Raw genomic sequence first — 22,965 nt, 5'->3', positions numbered from 1 at the left:
TGGTACTAGTTCTCATGGTGTTTTAGGGATGAGGCACGGGGTGAAAGGTTGAAGAGCTAGACCTCACCTCTATTTTTTTTTTTTTTTGCGGTACGCAGGCCTCTCACTGTTGTGGCCTCTCCCGTTGCGGAGCACAGGCTCCGGATGCGCAGGCTCAGCGGCCATGGCTCACGGGCCTAGCCGCTCCGCGGCATGTGGGATCTTCCCAGACCGGGGAACGAACCCGTGTCCCCTGCATCGGCAGGCGGACTCTCAACCACTGCGCCACCAGGAAAGCCCTCAGCTCCATTTTTCAAGAAGACCCTCTGTGTGGCGCTGGGGCCGGAATCAAAGAGTGGAAGTGCTGACTGTTCAGTGTCACGACCATCAGTGATGAGAGCCAATGTCCTGCTTCCCCACCCTCCCCCCTCCTAAGGCTGGGTCTTTGGAAATCATCAGGTAGCAGTTCCAGTCAAGGGATTAAGGGGCATCTATCATGATAGTGGGCTGGTCCTGTAATTAAATCATTCCGTGTTTTGTCATCATTTCTCGTTTTACTGCATCCTAAGTAGAGCTGCCTTAAGCACAGGGACTTTAAAGTCATTTGGATGAGCTTGTAAATCTGGAAGAGTTCAGACTGGAAAAACAAACCTGTTCAGTCAGAAGTGTGTTCCTACGAAACAGGATTTATTCCACATAGATAATCCACTGTTTTCCGTAGGGTGGGCATGGGTCAAACAAAGGCAAGGGATTTTTTGTTGTACAGCCAAAACACTCAGCACTCACTTCTGCCAGGGAATGAAACCGTCTCCTCCAGTTTTAGACGCAAAGAGCTCTGTGGAACTGGTCACAGAGCCCTGTGTTAGATGCGGAGACTCCCCGTATTTACAGATTCCCCCTTTTTACTTGCTTCAGATCAGTAGCTAGGTTTCTACTGGCACGGGGGAAATAAAATGAAACACAGAGGTATGAACTGTAGCCTGCCACGGGAAGCAGGGATACCTGCCCTAAGGTGCACATAAGTACATATTATAAAAATATGTACTGGGTCAGCAGCTTAGGATGACAAACCATCGAGCCCTAGCCAAAGCCTCCCACTCAGGTTCCCTGAGATGCCGTTCCACCCTCCACGGCTGTGCTTTGGCACGTGGCTCTTCTCTGTGCCAAAATGTCTGCTTCTCTTTAGGCCCCCGGGTGGGGTCCTGGTCACCCTTCAAAATCCGGCTTATCTGTGATTTCCTTGGGGAATCTTTTAATAATATCATCCTCCCACTCTCTGCTTCACAAAGCTAATCATTCCCTCCATGGAGCTCCTTCTCTGTTACCTGGCACATTTTTCTGATTCCATCTAACACACTGGGTAGCAATTATGTATTTATACATCTGGCTTCCAGAACAGTGAGACCTTGAGGCCTAAGTTAATATATTGTTTTTTAATTATATTCCCAGCACTCAGCATGCTGCGTGACTCCTGGTGGCTATTTAACATATCTTTAATAAATTAACAGGAAAAAAGACGTTTTCGATTCACAACAGCATTTGTTTTTTCCCTCTTATAAAATTCTTCTCTTGTTATAAATGTCTTCTTTAACCACTATTTTAAAAAAGCTTCTCTCTTTTGCTCTCTTTTCTTTTTTTTAATATATATATATTTATTTATTTATTTGGCTGCACCGGGTCTTAGTTGCAGCACACAGGATTTCAGTTGCGGCATGTGGGATCTAGTTCCCTGACCGGGGATCGAACCCAGGCCCCTTGCACTGGGAAGCGCAGAGTCTTAGCCACTGGACCACCAGGGAAGTCCCTGCTCTATATTCTTAAGTCACTAATGCAAACCATCCTTTTTTATCTAATTCATATTAAATTAAAAGGAGAGAAAAAGGTCTATGCATGTATTATTATAACAGGTATACCAGTTTTTTTGTTTTTTGTTGTTTTTTTTTTAAGTAAGAGTCTGCACGTGGTGTCATACCAATAAATAAAGCAGTTAAGTCAGGCGAGCACCCTGCCTCACAGAATAGAGTCAGAATTAGAGGTGGGAACCCCTAAGGCTGTGTTGCTTATACCTTGTTGTTGCACATTTCTTTCCTGCAGTTCATATTTTGTGCCTTGTTTTTCTTACATGACACAATACTGAGATGTATGCCCCACCTCAAGACTATTCAAGAGTTCTAATTATTACAAACAATAATTTCTTATTATAAGACCAAATTTCCATTTTCTATATATTTATAAACAAAATCTCTTTTCATCATTTATACCACTGCATCAGACCTGAGAAAAGCACCTTTAAAGTGTGTCCATATTTGAATTTTATAATTTTAATGTGACTATAAATTATGTCTCCTTTCAATTAGGATAGGTTTTTTTTTTCATTGCCACGATGGGATTTGGTGAATGAGCTTTTGCATTTTATACATTTTGTTTAGATATATAATTGTGAGTCTTTCATCTTAGATATTATGATAAAGAATTACGTTGATTGTATGGCATTTGCATCCTCAGGGTTAGGGAAAATGACAATGGCAATCTATAAAGCTAATAAAATTGTATATAGTCATAGACTGTTTGGTACAATTAATGATTTAGGAGCCTGGGCAGCCCCGGAAGACCTCAACTCCAATGATGTTATCCTGAACCTTTATTTTAATCATAATGCCAATCACCAAATGGTTTAGCCAAGCTGCTAACAGAACTTCTCAGGATACAGTCTGGATTATATGAGCTAATGAATAGAAATCAATGTTTTCACTGCTCTTAAGCCACATGGCAAGAAATTTTTTTCAAAGTTACATGTTGAAGGGTCCAGTGAAGCAAAGAGAAGAACTCAGGTCAGGATATTTGAGCAAAGATTTTAAAGGTGCATGGGAAAACAACAGCCTGACTATAAAGCTTGCGTTACAAATCACTAGGTGTGATCAAAGTAACTGAAGAAATATAATAATTATGACCTTTTTTTTTTGCAGTAAGTATAGTTAACCTACAAAAATACCAAAATCTTTAAAATATAAATAGTTTTATATTTAAAACCACCTTTGGATGTGTACACCTAACAGCTGTACATGAGAGTTTATTGCAGAGTTCCTCTTTCTTTGTTTAAACACAAGGGTGTGGGAAATAATCCAGCTTTGTTTCGCTCAACAAACACAGAACACTCAGAGGAACTGAAGAACCAGCGCCCTGACGTAACCTGTTCCTTCACAACACTTCAAACTCATATAAAACAGTGCCTCTGCCCTTCCTTTGTAGAGTCAGATGCTGAGGGCCACTGAACTTTCATGTAGTCATAACTCAGGTAGAAAAATAATTCTAATTCCAACTGTTAACTTGCCTTGAAGAACTTCCATGGGGAGAACGGTCCAGGCATTTTCCAGGTAGGAAATATAAATATAGCGAGCCGTATTGCAGGCCAGGCCAATGTACAGAACCCTAAAAAAAGCAAAGGAAAATAAGTTGAGGCTCTGGTAGAGATACAAAACATGCAAATATCACCTAGTTTTTCCCCTGCCCCAAACATCCATCATCCAGCAGGCAGTGTTCCAAACTCAGAAGTGGGGAAGCTAAAGGACAATTAAATTTAACCATAAACTCTTAGGAATAAGAAAACTGCTTCTAACATATCTGCTCTCAGCCTTTTCAAAATGCTTGTTAATATAAAAGCAAACATCACCCTTCCTGAAACTTAATTAGTACCAGAGATGATGCTTTTTTAAGATAGTCCGGGCATACTGCCATCTGTAATGACATTGCTGGCTTCCTTCCAGGTGGCTGTAGGGTAAATATGCCTGGGATTGCAGCCACTTCACTATGATGGGGGAAGGACAGGCTAAAAATGAGAACATGTGAATATGTGGCCCCGCTTGCAATACCCAAGACACCAAGCAGTTGCACAAAGAGACTCTCAAGGTCATTGAAAACTGTCATCCAATGATGAATAATAACGATTTGGAAATCAAACACTTTTTCCTATCAGTTCAATTGATACAAGTTCATTATTTAAAAAAAAAAAATCCATGATATCACATGTTTACAAAATTGATAAATATATATCAGCCTCTAGCTTTCACTCTCACAATCACCACCACAAAAATTATGAGTAAAAACAAAATATACAAAGGCCTTAAACGGTGAATCCAGGCATAAGGTTGCCATCTCTCTCATTCTGAACCAGACAGGCTGGTTTGGAAGCAAACGGTGGCTACTTCTCTACAAAAACACAACCCAGGGGATTTCTTTTTCTTGGTTGTTTTCCATTTTCTGTTAATTTTCCCCAACCTTAATGCTTTTCTTGTGTTCTAAATCCAAGTGGATGAAAACCAGAAGGTAAAAGAAATAAACCAATTTGACAATCAGTGGTATTTTCCTAATCTTACTCAACTGTATTTTTATATTAAAATCATTCTTATAAACAGTGTCCTCTTTTTCCAACACTGGATCAAGGAAACGAAATGCTCTGAGGCATCCAGCTGGTATTAACTGCAAATATGGAGCGGGAAGAAATATGGGGAAAGACAACAAAAGGGTTGAGGGGGTGGGGATGGGATAGGAAATGGATATTAGAATGGATTTAGGAGCTCTTCAATAACGAAAAGGTCTGGGTTGTCATATTCTTTGGACTTTACGCTCTTTTTACTTGTATGTTTTGAAGAAAAAAGTATGTTTCAAACCTGTTTGATAAAAAATTTGCTGAACAAACTTGCTATAAATCCGTCAGCCAGGGTCCCAATGCTAGGAAACAGCAACGAAAAGCCCACAGGAGATTAAAATGCAAAATACACTATACAAACACACAAGTTACACAAATATGTTTCCTTCCAGGTTCTAAAGCAGCCCCGCTGATGACATCAACTTAGCCTAACTCATGGTCAGCAAACATTTTCTATAAAGGGCCATATAGTAAATAGGTCTTGTAGGTCTTTTGCACATTCTCAACTCTGCTGCTGTAGCATGAAAGCAACCGTAGACGGTATGTAAATGAATAAGTATGGATGGCTGTGTTCCAATAAAATTCGAATTATGAACACTGAAATTTAAATTTCATGTAATTTTCATGTATCACAAAATAGTATGCTTCTTGTGATTTTGTTTTCAACCACTTGAAAGTATAGAAACTTTTCTTAGTTCCTGGGTCCTACAAAACAGGCAGTAGGCCAGATTTGGCCCCTGGCCATAGCTTGCCAACCTCTGACCTAGCTCATTAGTTCTTATTAACTCTGCCTGTACATCAGATTTACTCGGGCAACTGTTAAAAACTACAGTGTTGAGGCCCATGCCACCCTCAGTTAAGGTTCTTTAGGATTGGAACTCAGGCTCTGTGCTTTTGAAAGCTCCCCAGGTTATTCAGATACTGAGCCAAAGGTGGAGAACCACTGACCTAGCTCATTCTAAGCAGCTCCAAGTAATTCTTGCCCATAATCCCATCATAAAAAGATTTGGTACTACATCTTCCTTGTGTTCATATTGCCTATCCTATACCTTTCTTTTGAGCCCACTTCTCAATCAGGGTTACCATGACAACCGCTATTCAATCCAGGCCACAGTCCACAGGGCCTGGCCCTAAGTAACACATAAGAGGTAGGTTGCGCTATGCCTTCAAACCTCTCTCTACCCCCGTGGAATTCAGCCACTGGAGTCTGTAATTTCTCGGACCCTTAGGTCTCAGATTGCCACCAACCAGCCCAGTGACTACGAGCTTGATATACCTTTCAATTCTTTTCCATGTTTGTAATCTCACAACTGATAGTTCTTTGGGACCAAAGAACTGATAGTTCTTTGTAAAGGTGAAAACACAAAATCAGAAGTATCCAGCACAAATTACTTCATCTCCTAGAGCCTCAATTTCCTCATATATCAAGTAGACAACAACATCAACTCTGCAGGCTTGTGATAATTAAAACACAGTGAGTTGCCCATAATAAGCACTCAATAAAAGGTATTATTATTACTATTCTTATTATTATTTTAAAGAAAAATGTCCAAGTATCCTTCTTTTTTCTGATAAAACTTTTATCCCAGAATTCCAAAAGAGAGGACACTAGCATTCCTCCCTTACCAACCATTCTGGCAAAGCCGATGGCTTAAAAAAATCGGCAAGTGTAAAATGATGAGTAGAAAGGAAGGCAGAGTTTTGATCTATGAAAAGGGAAAGAAGTAGACAACATATTTATTGAATAATCACTGAAAAGTATTGCAGCAACCTAAGAATCTCTTTAATATCTGAATGGGATATTTAAACTGCCGTAGTATTCACTGTTATGGGCTGAACTGTGTCTCCTCCAAAATTCGTATGTTGAAGGTCTAAGTCCTAACCCCCAGTATCTCAGAGTGTGGCTAGATATGGCGATAGGACCTTTAAAGAGGTGATTAAGGTGAAATGATGTAATATGGGTAGGCCCTAATCCAACATGACTAGTGTCCTGATAAGAAGAGATTAGGACAGAGACAGACACAGAGGGAAGACCAGGTGAAGACACTGGAAGACAAGCCAAGGAGAGAAGTCCTCAGAAGACATACATCCTGCCAACACCTTGATCTTGGACTTTTAGCTTCCAGAACTGTAAGGAAATAAAATTTCTGTTTTTTAAAGCCAGTCTGTGGTGCTTTGTTATGGCAGCCCTAGGAAATGAATACATGCACACTCATGAAATTAAGGATTTGCTAATAAAAAGGAATTTATAATATGTTTTACTAGCTCATCTTCTGGACAAATTCTTTATGCTGAATATAGAGCATATGTTTGGAGTCCTAGAATTTGCCTGAGCATTAAGAGGTCTGGAAATACAGAAAAATAGTCTGAAAAATGCCTCTCAGTGACATACAGAGACCCATTGAACACCTACAGTGAAATAGCTCAGAAACAACATCATTGCTTTCCTATTTCACAACAAGAAGTCAGTAAGTATAAAAGTAGACAAGAAATAAAGACAATTTTAGAACAGGTGTTATAGATAACTGATCTATAAAGAACACAATTGGTAAGGAGCAGATGATTCAGCAGAAAACACTACACCATGGAAAACCCAAATCACTGGTCAAACTCCTTGATTCTTTATTTGAGCAAAATATAATGGTAGAAGAAAAGTACTTATGAGTTTCTAATTTCTTACAAAACCACAACCCACAGTGTTGACAGGATAAGTTGATTGGTGATTATCTTATAATGAAACTGGTACTTGTGTTTTTGTTTTTCAGAATGACAGTATTCAAGATACACAAGCAATTAATTGTGAGTCATCCTGCAATTCCTAACAGAGTGTGGGTTAATTATGATGTCCTACTTTTCTAATTTAAACCATCTATAATATAACATGACTGAATAACCCCTGAGAACATTTCTAAATTACAAAGAACATGAATTTTGCTCAATAAACATTAACTGAGATACCACTATGTAACATACACTGTGCTGGATGAAAGGGAATAAAAATGAAGAGAAATCCTCCTTGCCTGCGAGGAACTTAGTCTAGTGGGGAGACAGGCACAGAAGCAAATAAGTTAAATACAATACCCTAAGAGGTCTGCACAAAGTGCTATGGCTACACAAAGGAGAGGTTCTTAGCTACCCCTGGGGGTCCCAGGACACTTGGGTTAGAAGCAAACGGACAAAGGAGGAGGGACAAGCATCACAGGCAGAGGGAACAATAGAAAGGTTAACCATAAAACCTCAAGCATTTGCAGGCAGAGAGGGTATTTGAACGATGTAAGACGGATCAAAGTCTAAGGATTTATGAAGAGATAAGTGAACTTTTCCAGCCCAGATCCAAACTGGAAATTATTCTCTATTCCAGAGACAATACAGGTTATGAGCAGCCGAGAAAGATTTAAGTAGGATTATCCTACAATGCTCTCAGATATATGAGATGAAAGAGCAACACCACGCAAAGAGAACCCATTCTCAGCCGAATGAGTAATTGGCAGCAAGCATGTTGCAAAGCCTCTAATGGAGAAACAGAAAGGTTCCTCAAAAAAGAAAAAACACTGGATGAAAACAAAATGCCCTGGATAAGAATGGTTCTTATCAACCAGACATGGAGCATTTGCAGATGGAGTCTGAACATGCACTCAACCTGTGGTACCAGCCCTCGCACAAAGACACAGTGTTCCAACGCACAGAAGTGTTGCTCCAGGGCTGGGTGGAGATGAAGACAGACTAGCAGGACTTCCCTGGTGGCGCAGTGATTAAGAATCTGCCTGCCAGTGCAGGGGACACGGGTTCAAGCCCTGGCCTGGGAAGATTCCACATGCCGCGGAGCAACTAAGCCCGTGTGCCGCAACTACTGAGCCTGCGCTCTAGAGCCCATGAGCCACAACTACTGAAGCCCGCGTGCCTAGAGCCTGTGCTCCGCAACAAGAGAAGCCACCGCAATGAGAAGCCCGTGCACCACAACAAAGAGTAGCCCCCGCTCGCTGCAACTAGAGAAACCCCACCTGCAGCAACGAAAACTCAATGCAGCCAATAAATAAATAAATAAATTCATTAAAAAAAAACAGACAGACTAGCAACGAACCATGATTCAGAAAGTAATATTTTGACAGGTTAGAGGCCACTGGGACAATGTCCTCAGCTAGAGGACAATGTCACCTAGCTAGAGTTTCATTAGGAACACCAGTTCCTAATGGGAAAGAAGTACCTCATGTATCAATCAGCTTAGGTTTTCTGTATGGTAAACAGTGTACGGACTCACCCTTAGGCTGGGTTCCATCATTCCCAGATCATCCTTTTAGGGTCTATATGAACTTGTCAGTAAAAAAAAAAAAAAAAGTTCTTTCAGATATTGCTACAGGTGTCTTTTTAGAGCAGACAGACACCAGCTGCTAATTAAGGTCAGGATTCTGGTGCTTAATGCAAGCATTCAGCGTAAGCAGTGCCCTCCCTCCCCAAGAACGAAGCTTATTTCCAGCATAATCACCTGATACTGACAACCTTAGAGTAAGATGATGTTCCCGACTGTCAGATTTATCAGTAGGAAAATATAAATCCAAACTCCTTAGAAGATAACTAAACTAGAAGGTTTAAGCCTTGAAGAGTTAAATTTTAGTCTCGAAAATTACTGTTTTTTCATATTCATCCCCCTCCTCCCAACCAACCTGCATGATGTAATGTCACTGTGGGTGTCCTCCCAGGATTTCTCTGCCTCTATGTAGCAGAATAGGGTTTTACTGTCACTGTCTGGAATCTCTTGTCCTGCCTCCCCTTTCTTGTCCTCTCTACCCTGTGTCCCATACCCAGGGCTGGCTGGCCTGAACGGATCCTAGCTGGCATTCCTTGGAACTCCCACCCTAAGCAGAGGGCCTGAGCTACCATCACAGGACACTTCTCATGCCACAGTGGTAGCAAAAGCAACCAGAGTGAAGACGTGGCCGAGAGTCAATGACCTGAGCAACATGTGGCAGGAGCTGTCACACCCCATGCCCAGTGCTCACCTAGAAGTGGCAGAGCTGATGACACACCTGTTCCTTCTTCCAAGACACGACTTTGGGCACTAGTATCTCTGATTGTGAGAGTCCTACACTTGAAAGTGCTCATCTCTTCTAAGAAACCATCTCAAATGTCCCCAGGTATAACTGATCCTATCTCACCATCTCAAATGTCCCCAGGTATAACTCTTCCTCTGTTATACTCTTTGTTTCCATTAGAGTACTTGTCACAATCTACAAGTGCTATACACAGAAGACCGAGAATTCCTGGGAGGCAAGGACTGTGTCTTTTTCATCTTGTACTCAAAAGGAGCCTGCCTTACTCAAGTGCTCAGTGAATTATAGTAAAGTAATTTAATATAATCTTATGTAAATGGATAAAACATGAGGACAAAAAGAAGCACTATTTCCATAAACAGCGTTTCTCGATGGGCCACCATCATTTTGGATGCTATAATTCTTTATCATATGGGACCCACCCATTCACCGGGGGATGTTTAGGATTCTGGCCCTTGGGCGCTAAGTGACAGTCTCTGAAAAAACTAAAATGCCCCCTCACACATTTCTAAACACCTCCTATTGGGAAGCACTAGATAAGTCCCTTAAAACAAAGGCTTCCTGGTCACTGTATCATAAAATGTCCTGTGTGTGTGTGTGTGTGTGTGTGTGTGTGTGTGTCTCCATATTCAAGTTATATTAGTACCTAAACAAATCTAGAAGGAGACAGACACCAAACCATGATCGATGGTTACCTTGGAGATTTGTGATTACAGACCATTCATTGTCTAAGGAGTGTATTTCTGTAGATTTTGAGTTTGCATAGTGAGTTATGTACTTTTTGAAAATCACGTAAAAATAACATTTAAAAGATGGGGAAAAAACTATCAAATTAGGCATGGGAAGGCAGCCATTAAAAACTTAGGTTAAAATAATAAAAAAACTTGGGCTTCCCTGGTGGCGCGGTAGTTGAGAGTCCGCCTGCCGATGCAGGGGACACGGGTTCGTGCCCCGATCCGGGAAGATCCCACATGCCACGGAGCGGCTGGGCCCGTGAGCCATGGCCGCTGAGCCTGCGCGTCTGGAGCCTGCGCTCCACAGCGGGAGAGGCCACAACAGTGAGAGGCCCGTGTACCGCAAAAAAAAAAAAAAAATAATAATAATAATAATAATTTAAAAACCAATAGAATTCTGTACCCAAATTGTTTTTAAAGTATCTTTATGTCTGTGTTCCACACAAAAGAAACCAAAACTGATGGAAATCATAACCCCAATAACAGAATCATTTTCAAAGAAAATGTTTGGCCCTACAACCAAAGATTAGCAAATGTTTTTATATTTTTGTGTTTCAAAATGTTTAAGTTGTGAATATGTTACATCTTATCATTAATCCACCAACCACTAACTATTTGATACTGTCACCTAAAGCGAGCTAAAAGTCACTGCAGAACAGTAAGTACAGCATCGTAATCCTCACGTCAGGGAAGGAGAGTTACATACACATGTATTATGCACTTACATGTGAAGAGACTATCTCTGGAAGAAGACACTAGAACCTCATATCACTGAGGGGCTCTGGGTGGGCGGTGGAGCTGGGGGACTGTCCCAAAGGTGGGAGAGAGACTTTACTGAATATCTTTTAGAACTCTTGAATTTCTTCCCATGTGTGTATCTACTTTCTCAAAGAACAGAGATTAGTCACTGTGCTTCATGTAGCTATAAATAGGCACAGTAAATGATGTATGATGCTTGACCCATGGTTTTCCAACCTGAAGGGATCATTATCTGGGTTTCTATTTTGGTTTAAAAATAATACAACATTCTAGCTTAATTAATATTCAATATTATTTCTATCTTTTGAATCTGTTATGAGATTGGGTGTAAGTCAAAGATTCATACAAATTAGTTAAGAAAGGCACATGAAATATTCAGCATTGCCATGATTGTGCTCTTTCTGGACAAAGAAAATTGGCAGTCTATGGAGATAAACTTAAGAAAAGTATTCATTTGGTTCAAGAGCCACTTGGATCATCAGAAAGTATTATATGTAATACAATGGGAACCTTTGAATCAAAACCACTAAGAACCACCAGAAAAAAGATTCTATTATAAAACATCTTTTTTGGTAGACTATCTGGCACAGTGCGCTGCCTAGCTTCTGTCCTCTAGCCACATGAATTCCCAGCGGACCCACTGGGCCACTGTCCCCACCCATCCCTACCTGTGACCTGATTCCTACTCCTCCTTCAGATCTCACTCAGCTCCTTCTACATGATCACATCATGTGCCTCTCCTCATAACCCTTACCTCAGTTGTAACTGTACATTGACAACTTGACTGTATGCTCCATGCAGAGTGATGTCTATTCCATATTATGTCGGCTCAGATTTATCTCGTGTGCTTGACACAGAGCAGGCACTCAATAAATAGTCATGGACTAGAGGGAAAATATAAATACTTTAAACAGAACATCACACAACAAATATTTACTGAATGAACATACTCTGTGTTAAGTGCCAGGCATACGGTGGTGAACACGATATAAATATAAACTATGCATATACTATGCCTGTACTTATATGTGTATGTAGCCACCTATTATATTGGTAATTATATATGCATACTTGTAATTATATATATATGTATAAGACACTTGATCATGGTACAGGAATAAGTGATGGGTATGTGAAAGAATGAATTGACTTACAAAAGAGGCCTAGAAATAGAATGATTAATAAAATGGATGTCCACATTTGGCAATATTTTTGATCAATGTTAACAGGCTACGCTCGAAGGTAAGTATTCAGTCATTTATGTGGACAAGGAATAGTTCAACGAATAGCTGACTACAGTCTGCTTTTGCGGGGCATCCTGAAGCACCATGCAATGGATCCTCAACACATGTGCACAAGCAGATAACAAGGATCTTGGGTACCCACAAGCCTATCTCACCAGAATAAGAGCTAGCATGTAAGCCACAAAGCTCAAAGAGTCCGTGGCATTGCCATACCAACCACAGCATAGCCAAAGGGATCACCAATAGAGACCCTGGAAGCCAAGCTTCTATCGCCAAACAGGTGTATGTAGCTGGCCAATGACCCATCTTTGTAGAACAGAGAGTAAGAACCACACTGTATATCAGAAGAGTAAACGGGGGAAAAAGAATATTCATCTAGCTATGTATGTTTTCTGCAGCTACTAATACTTCCTTCTATTTTTTCCTGCTAGAAAAAGAAAAGATAAAAGTGAAGTCTCAGTCTCTGCTGGTCTTAAGTCATTCTTTATTTTGCTGCCTTCAAATCTTTCCTCTTCAAATGACAGATAAGCTAAGCTAAGAGTATAATACTAGTGACCGTCAGCCGGGTCACGGTGCTGGTTCCTGGCCATATTTACATCTTTGCATTGCTCTTTCCGTTTATCTGCCCACTTTTTCTTAGCTTGTGTATATCTCTAGGTAGAAAAATAAGGATGCTTAAAACAAAATAGAACCTTGATTAATGGAACCCAACCACTTAAAAGATACAATATGCTGTTTTGTTGTTATACCTTCCATTAGGATAAAAGTCAAATGACCAAACACACATACATAGACAGCACACACCCACGTACACCATGATTTTGTTTAAAAATTTTCCATGCGATGGCCTGAGGTATACATAAAATACAAATTCTATAATTTCCAAACAAGAATCATTGACATTTATCATAGCAATTAATTTGAAAAAGGCCTCAAGAGTTTTAGTTGACCTTAAGCTAAATTTGAGGGAACTAAACAAGTTCATCAAAATTCAGGCTTAAGGAATATCATGACCAAACCAAAAGGACATAATAATCCTACTGTTCTTGACTTTAGCCAGACCACAGCAGGAAGTGGGTACAATTAGGAGATCGCTGACAAAAAAAAAAAAAGAAAGAAAGAAAGGAGTCTGAATGAGGGGGAAGATTAAAAAGAGGAGAGTCTGGGATAAGATGTTCTGGGGAAAATCCCTGAGGGAGTTGGAGAAGCAAAGCGGCAGGAGAGACATTCAAATATGTGAAGGGCTTTACTGCTGAACAGGGTGTAGGCTGTGTTAGCCCACACCTGAGAGCAGTCAGTACGATATTGTTGTTTTAGCTGCTAAACAGAAACTAAGGGAATGCGGCATTCTCTCTTTTCAACTGGACTTGATCCTGGGAAGATGTGGACCTGCCTGGGACCTCCGCTGTAAGCCTAGAAATGAAGCCTACCCAACAGGAGGCAGAGCTAGTAGAGGGAGAGACCAGGCTCTGATCACATCATTTGAGACCCGATTAGAGCCACACCTAAGGCCATCTGCTAGACTTTTAAGTTAGACAATACACTCCTTGTTTTGCTTAAGCCACTTTGGGTAAGGTTTTCTGCCACCTCAAGTGAAAGAGTCCTAAGGGACACAAGATCTTAGCTACCTTGTGAGATAGCAAGTTCCACATCACCAGAAGGGGCCAAACAAAGGCTTAGTAACAATCTGCCAAGGATTAGGGGGAAGTGAACCAACCTGGGATGAAGCTGGGCCTACCTGACTGTATTATTTTGCTAGGGCTACTGTAACAACTACCACAGAGTGTGTGGCTTAAACAACAGAATTCATTTTCTTATAATTCTGGAGGCTCTAAGTCTGAGATCAAGGTGTTGGCAGGATTAGATTTCTCTGAGGCCTCTCTCTTTGGCTTGTAGATGGCTAACTTTTCCCTGTGTCCTCACATGGTCTTCCCTCTGCATGTGTCTGTGTCCCAATCTCTTCTCCTCATAAGGACATCAGTCATATTGGATTGGGATCTACCCTAACAGCCTCATTTTAATTTATCTCTTTCAAGACCCTATCTCCAATGCAGTCACATTCTGAGGTACTGGGAATCGGACTTTAACATATATGCATTTTCAGGGAACACAAGTCAGCTCACAAATGACTTCCAAGGCTACTTACAACTCCAACATGAAACCAAATTTAGTAAAGAGTGCCAGTTTTTTGTTGTTGTTGTTGTTGTTTTACTACTCAAGAGCCATTAACTCTGTGGACCAGAAATAGAGCCTGTGATACCAGTGGCAGCTTCTCTGGCCTCTAAAGTCAGAGAGTGAGTCTGCACCCTTAGCAGAGGATTGTTAGCATTTTGTACAACCCAATCTGACTGTATTTATTCATTTACGTTATCTAGGGGATTGCTATTTACTTTTCCAGAGGTTGGTGTAAAATGAAAGGCTTTGACAAACAGTGCTAATAAATGTGTTTTCACAAGGAGCAGCACAGTGGGACGTATGCTGCACCTGGGCTGAAGTGGTGGAATCCGGGACACGGGCATCCCGGAAGTGGACTTTTCTCAGGAATGGTCTTAACTGCCCGGGCTATACTACAGGGGTTTTGAAAAGATCAAATAAGCATGTCAAGAAAAACTGCAAACATCTTGCAAGTGTGTAAACTACCATTAAATACGATGCACATATTTCACCAAGAGCAGCCAAGTCTTTCACAAATTCTGTCTGAGCCAGCGCATGGAGAAATGTCTAAGGTTTAGGATTCTAACTTCCATTCAAGTCAGCTGGTGTCGGAGAAACAAAATTCTCTACACACCGATCCCAACGACTGCCATCATAAATCACATCCCCAATCACTGGCTAGACAGTCTGTTGTCATGGCATGGCCTGGATGAGTTGGCATGAATGGCTGTGTGTACCTTTCTGACTTATCAGCAAAAACCATTCAAAGCCTGAGTCCTTGGCAGGGTGGGCAGGGAGGGGTGAGATCTGATGTGTGGTTTTTCACACACTGAAACCAAGCAAAGTAAAAAGTTAGATCATTAGAGGTAGAACTAAACAAAGACACAACATCAAGTCCAATCCTCTTATTTTAGAGAGACAAGGAAATAGAGGTCCAGAGAGGTAGAATGGGGCCACTGTTAGCGGGCCAGTGGAAGGTCAAGGTCCCTGCTCCCTTGCCCTAGGGCTCTTTCGGCAGGTAATAACAATGTGCTGCGTTCCTACACCAAGGCCCCTGCGTGAAGTCAAACCTAGACACGGACTTGAAGAAACGCCTCTGGACTGGACCAGTGGAGACAGGGACTGGTTGTGTTGGCCTAGTTATGCTTCTGGTAGCAGCTGTGCACTTGGATTAAGGAAGTTGGGTGTATGTTTGAGTTGACTTTAGAAGATGGTTAATATTTTAAACTTTGATGAATGATTAGTAGGAATGAGGTAAGAGAAAAGTAGAAAAACAAATGCCACTCAACAGCTGCCCAATATCCTGGATCACAAAAGAAAAATTTACCCAGCAAAATTTTGTGTTCTGAGATGAAATGGACCAAAAGACCACTTCTACTGATGTAGCCCCAGAGGCCTCAGGTATCAAGGCAGAGGCAGGACACAGGATGAGCCAGGATTTCTGCCTCCACCTGTGGGCTGGACAAGGGCTGCCTCGAGCAAGCAGACTTTGAAATCAAATAATCAGAAGTTGACTGTAGGGTGTGGGTTGCATAAGGATCAGAAACTATGCAGGGGCACATCCCCACTCCCCACCCCCAACCCCACACAGAGAACAGGACTGTGAGAGGAGAACAAAGACAGGGGAAGTTCAGGAGGCTGCGTCTTGGGTAGATCCGACCACAGGCACAGGCTCTGCTCACCACGCCTGCAGGTCTCTAGATGAGCCCAGGAAGTCTCCGAGATGGGCTCACCCCCCAGGGGCGCTGAACGGCGCCCCGATCTTCTCCATTCCTCAACCCCTGAGGTGGCTCCACAGAACCCACTGGGAGGGGTCTCAACTGCTCCAGCAACACTGGGTTTGGGGCTATCTCCCTCTCTTTTTTGAACTTTCACTTCCAGACTTAATTCAATGTGATCCCAACTCATAATGCTAAACATCTTCCCTGAAGTGACCATGAACTTCTGGATCTTTCAAGTATGGAAAAAAGAATGCAAATACAATTATAATAAACTCCTGCCCCAAACTTGTCAACTAACAGATTTTTGTGACTAGGAATTCTGTGCTATTCTTTTTGAAAACAGGGAACTTAACTGAATAGTAGATTTTGTTCAAGCCACTTCTGTCCCCTCTTTTTGTGACATTTGGGAAGAAAGAGCATCAACATCAGTGGTCTTGAGGCTTCTGTTTGCTGCAGGCCTCTCCCCATGCCCATTGCCCCATACGAACATTTTTGTAATATTCTCCAGTTCTTTCGCATTTTCCCCACTTAGTATCTCATTTATTCCTGCCAATAATCTTCTGAGATAGGAAAGGCAAGAGTTACCGTTCATTCTATTTTACAGCTGGAGAAATCAAGGCCCTGAAAAGTTAATAACCAAGTTGCAAGGTCTAAATAAATTGCAGAACCAAGACTCAACTCTGGGTCTTCTGCTGTCAAATCCCAGGCCCTTTCCATGGTCAGCAGAGCCCCTCCATCATGAGTGTAAGACTTCGACGGGAACTCAGGGAAATTTAAAAGGTGCTCTTCTTCACACACAAATTTGCTGTAATATTCTCTCTGTACTTGAAACAAATTGTTAGGTTTCTAACAAAATCTCATTAACAGAACTAAGAATAACTCAATTATTAATAATAACTTAATAGTAATGAAAGAGTAAGCGTAATTAATAGTAACTTGATTGAGTAATGAAATAGTAATGATACTGGTCTTCATCTACTTTGATGAATACCAACATTGCTCTTGATAAACTGAAAAGAGCATGGGAATTATAAGCCAGAGACCCTGGGCTGAGTCCCTACTCCATCACTCAGAAGGGTGGACCTTAGGCAAATCATAGCAAATCTGTTCCTTCCTAGGCTTACATGGTAGCTCTGACCAACCAACCAGTATACCTGCTACCAGGAATGTGTACACAAGCAGAAGAATAAGTTTGCCACTGCCAGACCCACTCTAACTGTCATCCCCATGCTGGGCCACAGGTCCCTCCTACTCTAGTGTCCTCTGACTCTTAGAATCTTTGGGAATCCCAGCCATCTATACCCTCCTCAGGCTCTCCTTGCTCTATCTGTTGAGGCACATGTCTTAGTCTGCTCAGGCTGCCACAGCCTGCTCTGGGTGGCTTAAACAACAGAAATTCAGTTTCTCACAGTTCTGGGGGCTGGAAGTCTGAGACCAGGGTGCCAGCACTGTCAGTTTCCAGTGAGGACCCTCTTCCTAGCTTGCATATGGCTACCTTCTCACTCTGTCTTCACATGGCTCAAAGAAAGAGCTAGAGCAAGCTCTCCAGTGTGATTTCTTATAAGGGCACTAATCCCATCATGAGGACCCCATGCTCATGGCCTCATCTAACCTTAATTATCTCCCAAAGGTCCCAACTCCAAATACCATTACATTGGGGGTCGGGGCTTCAACATATGAATCTGGGGGGACACAATTCAGTCCACAGCAACACAGTTCTCTACCCTAATACCCACACTCTCTAACACAATTAGGAACAGACCCTGGGGCTCCATGAACCCTGACTGCAGGTTCTCAGGGGCTCCACCCCAGGCCCCCTGGGAGTCAACATGGTCTTTCCACCAATGGAGGATATCAGGCTCTCATCAAACCACTGTAAAATGAATATAAGAAAACTTAACAGTTTTGCAAGGTGGTTGTAACAATAAAAATATTTATGAAAACTGTATAAATTGTAAAGCCTACAATAATATTATTTCCATTTATTTTTATTGGTGATCTAGAAATTGGAAATGGAAACAATGATTTTCTGATTTAGCCTAATGAGGAAACTGAGCATAAAATTGTTCCCTATTAAAGATACAAGAATCTTCTTTGTGGAATAAAGTATAGTCCACCTATTAGTAGCATTCCTGAGGTAAGGCAATAAAAACAATCCTACACTCGGGCATCTGTGTTAAATACAATAACAATGATTTCTTTGCTGTTATAGTCTTGGCTTGATTTCTTTCTCAGTTTACACTGTACTTAACAGATAAGCACTAAGCACAGAAAATCACACCTAAGCCATTAGGCTATTTTGGGCATCATATTCCCTCTGGTACTGTGGTTCTCCAGGCCCACAGAAACGCAGGAGCCACAGTTCTGAGGGTGAATGGAGGCTCACTGTAGGATGAAGGTCTTGAGTTATGAGTGAATAACATCAAGAGAACATTAAAGATACAGCCATCGGGCTTCCCTGGTGGCGCAGTGGTTGAGAGTCCGCCTGCCGATGCAGGGGACACGGGTTTGTGCCCCGGTCCGGGAAGATCCCACGTGCACCGGAGTGGCTGGGCCCGTGAGCCATGGCCGCTGAGCCTGTGCGTCCGGAGCCTGTGCTCTGCAACGGGAGAGGCCACAGCAGCGAGAGGCCCGCGTTGAGGGCCTCTCAACCACTGCGCCACCAGGGAAGCCCCTATATTATTAATATTATACTGTAATTATATTTTTTGTTAAGGTTGGAGGTTTTTTAATTTAAAATTTTTATCTTTTGTTTATCTTCTAGAGTCTAGGGCTATTCTGAAATTTTGAAGTTGCTAAAAAAAAAAAATCTTCATCTGGGATTGAAGGCATTAAATCAACAAAGGTCGTGCATGAGTCACCAGCTTATGACTCAGAGAACAACTGATAATTTCTCTGAAACTCAGAGGATGAAGTAAAATGGGACTTTTCTAAACTAGGGCAGGATAAACAATAATAAATGCTCCACCCATGCAAGTGTTTTAAAGAAACACCAGAGTAGAAATGTGTTCACGTCACCTCTTGCTCACGTTCACCAATGGCTTCCCACTTCTCTTAGAAAAACATTCTCTCTCTCAGTGTGACCTGGAGGCCTTGCACAAGCCCTGCCCACCTCGCTGACTTCTATTATTCTTCACTGTCTCCTTAGGCCATTCACACCTGTGGCTTCCTCATCTTCACTGGGTGGCTTCTATTCAAATGTCTCTCTGCTCCAGTGTCTCCTCCTTGGAGAAAGCCGCCGCCCGGCTGAGTCAAGCCGAAACAGTTGCCTCTCCTCAGTTGTTCTGGGAACCCTCATCCTGCATTAATTTTGCCACTTATCACTCATCATTATCAGCCATGAAATAATCTGTTTAGTGTTTACTGTCTACCCCAATAGATTATAGTTCCATGAGGACCAGCCTTTGTCTTATTACACACTCCATATATCCCCAGGGCCTAGAAAAGTGTCTGTCACCTAGTGTGTGCTTAATAAATACTTGTTGAAGGAGTGAATTAATAATAACAATAATATTGATAATACTACCTGTTGTTTACAGTTGAGCACTTACTATGTGCTATGCATTACCTCATTCATCTTAATGCTATGAAGTTAGATACAATTATTACCACCACTTTACTAATGAGGAATCTGAGGCTTAACAAAGCTAAATTGCTGACTTACCCAACGTCAGACATACAGTTAAGTGTGGGATTTGAACCTAGGTCAAATGCACACATACACACACAGACATGCACACACAAACACGTGTGCACTCTTTACAGGTGAACTGGCAAAAAGAAGAATATAAGGAAACAGGATAGCTACTAGACTACTCAACACTCCTACCAGGGCTTGGGAAGGTGACTGGAGTCAAAACTGGACCAATTTGCTTCCTGCTCTTGTTCATTCTCCTTAAAGGAGTGAAATGCTTGGCCAACATCCACAGTTGTGACCCAGAACCATGCCAACCCTCCATCGCTGAGGAGTCCTCACTGCACTCAGCAGTCCACAACACACAGTAGCATGGTCCAGAGATACAGTCCCCAGACAAACGTAACCTAACGTTGATACTTTCCAAAAATGTCTGCGCTTCCATCTACATGTTATCTTTCTAAAGGAAAGAAAAAGTTAACAAGTTACTGTTTGTCAGCCTACAGATTACTATTCAAAGATGGTGTTGTCAGCAGAGAAAAGGCAGAGAAAAGATGATTAATACTTGAGAAATAAGAATGGGGTGGTATTCTTCCTTCCAGTTGGAAAGGCTTTGGAGGGGTATGCTATGAAGTAAGCTCTAAGAATACTTCTTTTCTCATCTACTCTTCAAAGTATCCTAATGAAATTATATAATTACAGTCTACCAAATACTCCAAGGATAAGTAGAAATATAGTTAGCTGCTTAGGTTTTTGACTTGTACAAAAAAGGCAGTAAGTTGATACTGTACGACTTGAGATAATTAAACAGCTGGTGCAAACTCTCATACCTGGACTCACTGTCAGCAATAAACTTCATGATCTTTGGGATATCACTTGGCTTTTTGGTACCCTGATTTCTTTTTATATATAAAGAAATATCAGTATTACGATTATGACCCAAATCAGGGTTGTTGCATACATTCTGACACTATGAGATAGCATAAATTTGCACCTGATTTCATTTTAAAGAGAAAGAAATAAGACCTGAGGCCATGATAATTATGTAAAGTAGGCTTTTAATCACTTAAATTTATGCTACTTAGGGAAAAATATATGGGCAATATACATATTAGTGGCACAAAATCTCAATGTTTACCTGATATATGTGGATACAGTATGTCTCTTTAAAACATATACAGCTACACACACACACACACACACACACACACACACACAGTTGGTCTTTTTATGGGAGGTTAATTATATTGATCCACTGTTAAGGAGACCTAAGCTTCAAGCTATTTTCCAATATAAAATACCAAAAAAAGTAGGGAATACATATATGTAGCACCAAGAATGGAAATTATGAATATTTTGCTATATTTCCTTAAAGAAACAAAATGTTACAGATAAAGTGGGGGCTTTCCTTGTCCTCTTTGTTCCCCATCCCAGTCCCTTCTTTCTATGTCCTGTCCAGAAAGCTAAGGCTAATATGAATTCAGAATGCATTTTCCCTCTATAAATGTAAATGTTTTTCTATACGATTAGGTATATCCATAAAAATATGTGTAACTTTTGAAATGCATTGTTAAAATCTGCATAAGTGTACCAAAGTGTGTATCATTCTGAAACTTGTTTTTTTCCCATTCAACATATTTTTGAGAGCTTTCCATGTCGACATATTGATCTAGTCCATTCTTTTTAACTTCTCCATAATATTCCATCTTATGACTATACCATATTGAAGGTATCCACTCCCCAACTGATGGATATTTAGACTAATTCTCTTTCTCACTGTTAGAAAGCTGCAGTAAGCAAGTAATAAGCATCCTTGTACATGTCCTTCTGTGTGTGTATAAAGGTTTCTCTAGGCAGGTATATATATCTTAATATGCAATTGTCAAGCCAGAGGAAATGTCCAACTTGCACATTACCATGGACTACTGTCTGTCTCCACAGTGGTTATCTAGGTCATGAAAATTTGTAGGAGCTGTCTCTACTCTTGTCTGGGGCACACTTCAAGGACTACCCACCTTGCCCCATGAGATGGTGAGGGGGGCCACCTGCAACTACAAAAGCTACAGCTCGTTCGGAGTTAGTCCTGCTCTCTTTAACTCAGTGAGTATCTCATTCAATGCAGCCACCAAAGGTGGAAGAGAAAACAAACCAAATATGACACCAATAACTAAAAGCCCTGGGTTCACTTACACTACCTTGCAACAATGGCCTTTTATTCTGAACTATGAATAGCTCAATTATCAGTAATGCTGTTATTAACAAGTCAGCCTGGTAGCTATGATGTAATATAGTAATATCCTTCTTAGCAAAGATGTTCTTTCCAGGGGGCTATAAAAACCAAATTACGCCCTTTCAGCTCTTGATCATAAATTCTTCTACTTTTGAGACTCTACAGCTTACAGATTAATAATGAGAATCTATACTTGAAATAGCTCTAAAAGACTTTTCCTATAAAAATGAATACCAACATCTTTGAAGGTAAAGTGGGAAAGGAATAGAAAAAAATAGAAACCTACCCACATATTAATAATAATGGCTACAATTACAATCATTCCGTATGCCAGCTATTACAGAGTTAGTCATCAAGCCCTAAAAAACAGCACAGAGAATATAAACAATCTACAGTCATCACAAATTGGGGGGAGAAGATCTCAATTTGACCAAAATGTTTTTGAGGAGGAATTACTTATTTTGAAAGCCACAAACAACTTTGCAGCCTTAATGATCTGTACACAACCGATAATATACCAAGTCACTGTATTTTTATCAGATCCAGTGGGTCTTGTATTCATAAGCAACATAATGTATCAGAAGATTGGCAAAGTAATAATAAAAAAACCAACTGAACTCCGAATATATGCAAGTCACTCTTCTAAGCAACTGCTGTGTTTTTATCTCATTTAGTCTTCATAAAAAAAATCAGAGGTTAGTACTAATGATACTCCTATTTACAGGTAACAAAACAGAGATACAAAAAGTAATATAACTTGTCCAAAACCACATGGTTCCAAGTGGTAGAGCCAAGCTCTGAACCAGGCAACGTGACTCCCAGCCCATGCTTGTAACCACTATGTAACACTGCCTTTCATGAATAAGGACAGGAAGAAACCTTCCCCTGGAGACAGCAGCGATTCCTCTCGCTATTTTCTTACTTTCGATCTCTGTTCCTTATATTTCCTCTCCCTTGACTTTTCCCTCTCCCTTGCTTATGTCTCAGGTCCATTTATAAAACACTCCTAGAGGGCGCCTGGATCAGGTAATGGCAT

The 22,965-nt window shown here is 41.1% G+C and overlaps 1 protein-coding gene across 2 annotated transcripts in view; it reads right to left on the bottom strand.

Moving 5' to 3' along the window:
* MFSD6 (major facilitator superfamily domain containing 6) overlaps nucleotides 1-22,965 on the bottom strand; it is a 72,638-nt gene that overhangs the window by 16,937 nt on the left and 32,736 nt on the right. For both annotated transcript variants that reach the window (XM_082841852.1, XM_082841853.1), the window contains exon 3: nucleotides 3,311-3,408. In XM_082841852.1, the coding sequence (XP_082697978.1) occupies nucleotides 3,311-3,408 (98 nt within the window). The remainder of the gene's footprint in view (nucleotides 1-3,310; nucleotides 3,409-22,965) is intronic.

Source organism: Leucopleurus acutus (assembly GCF_964270905.1).
Source record: "Leucopleurus acutus genome assembly, chromosome: 6".
Lineage (NCBI taxonomy): Eukaryota > Metazoa > Chordata > Mammalia > Artiodactyla > Delphinidae > Leucopleurus > Leucopleurus acutus.
This window is presented reverse-complemented; position numbering and strand designations above follow the sequence as displayed.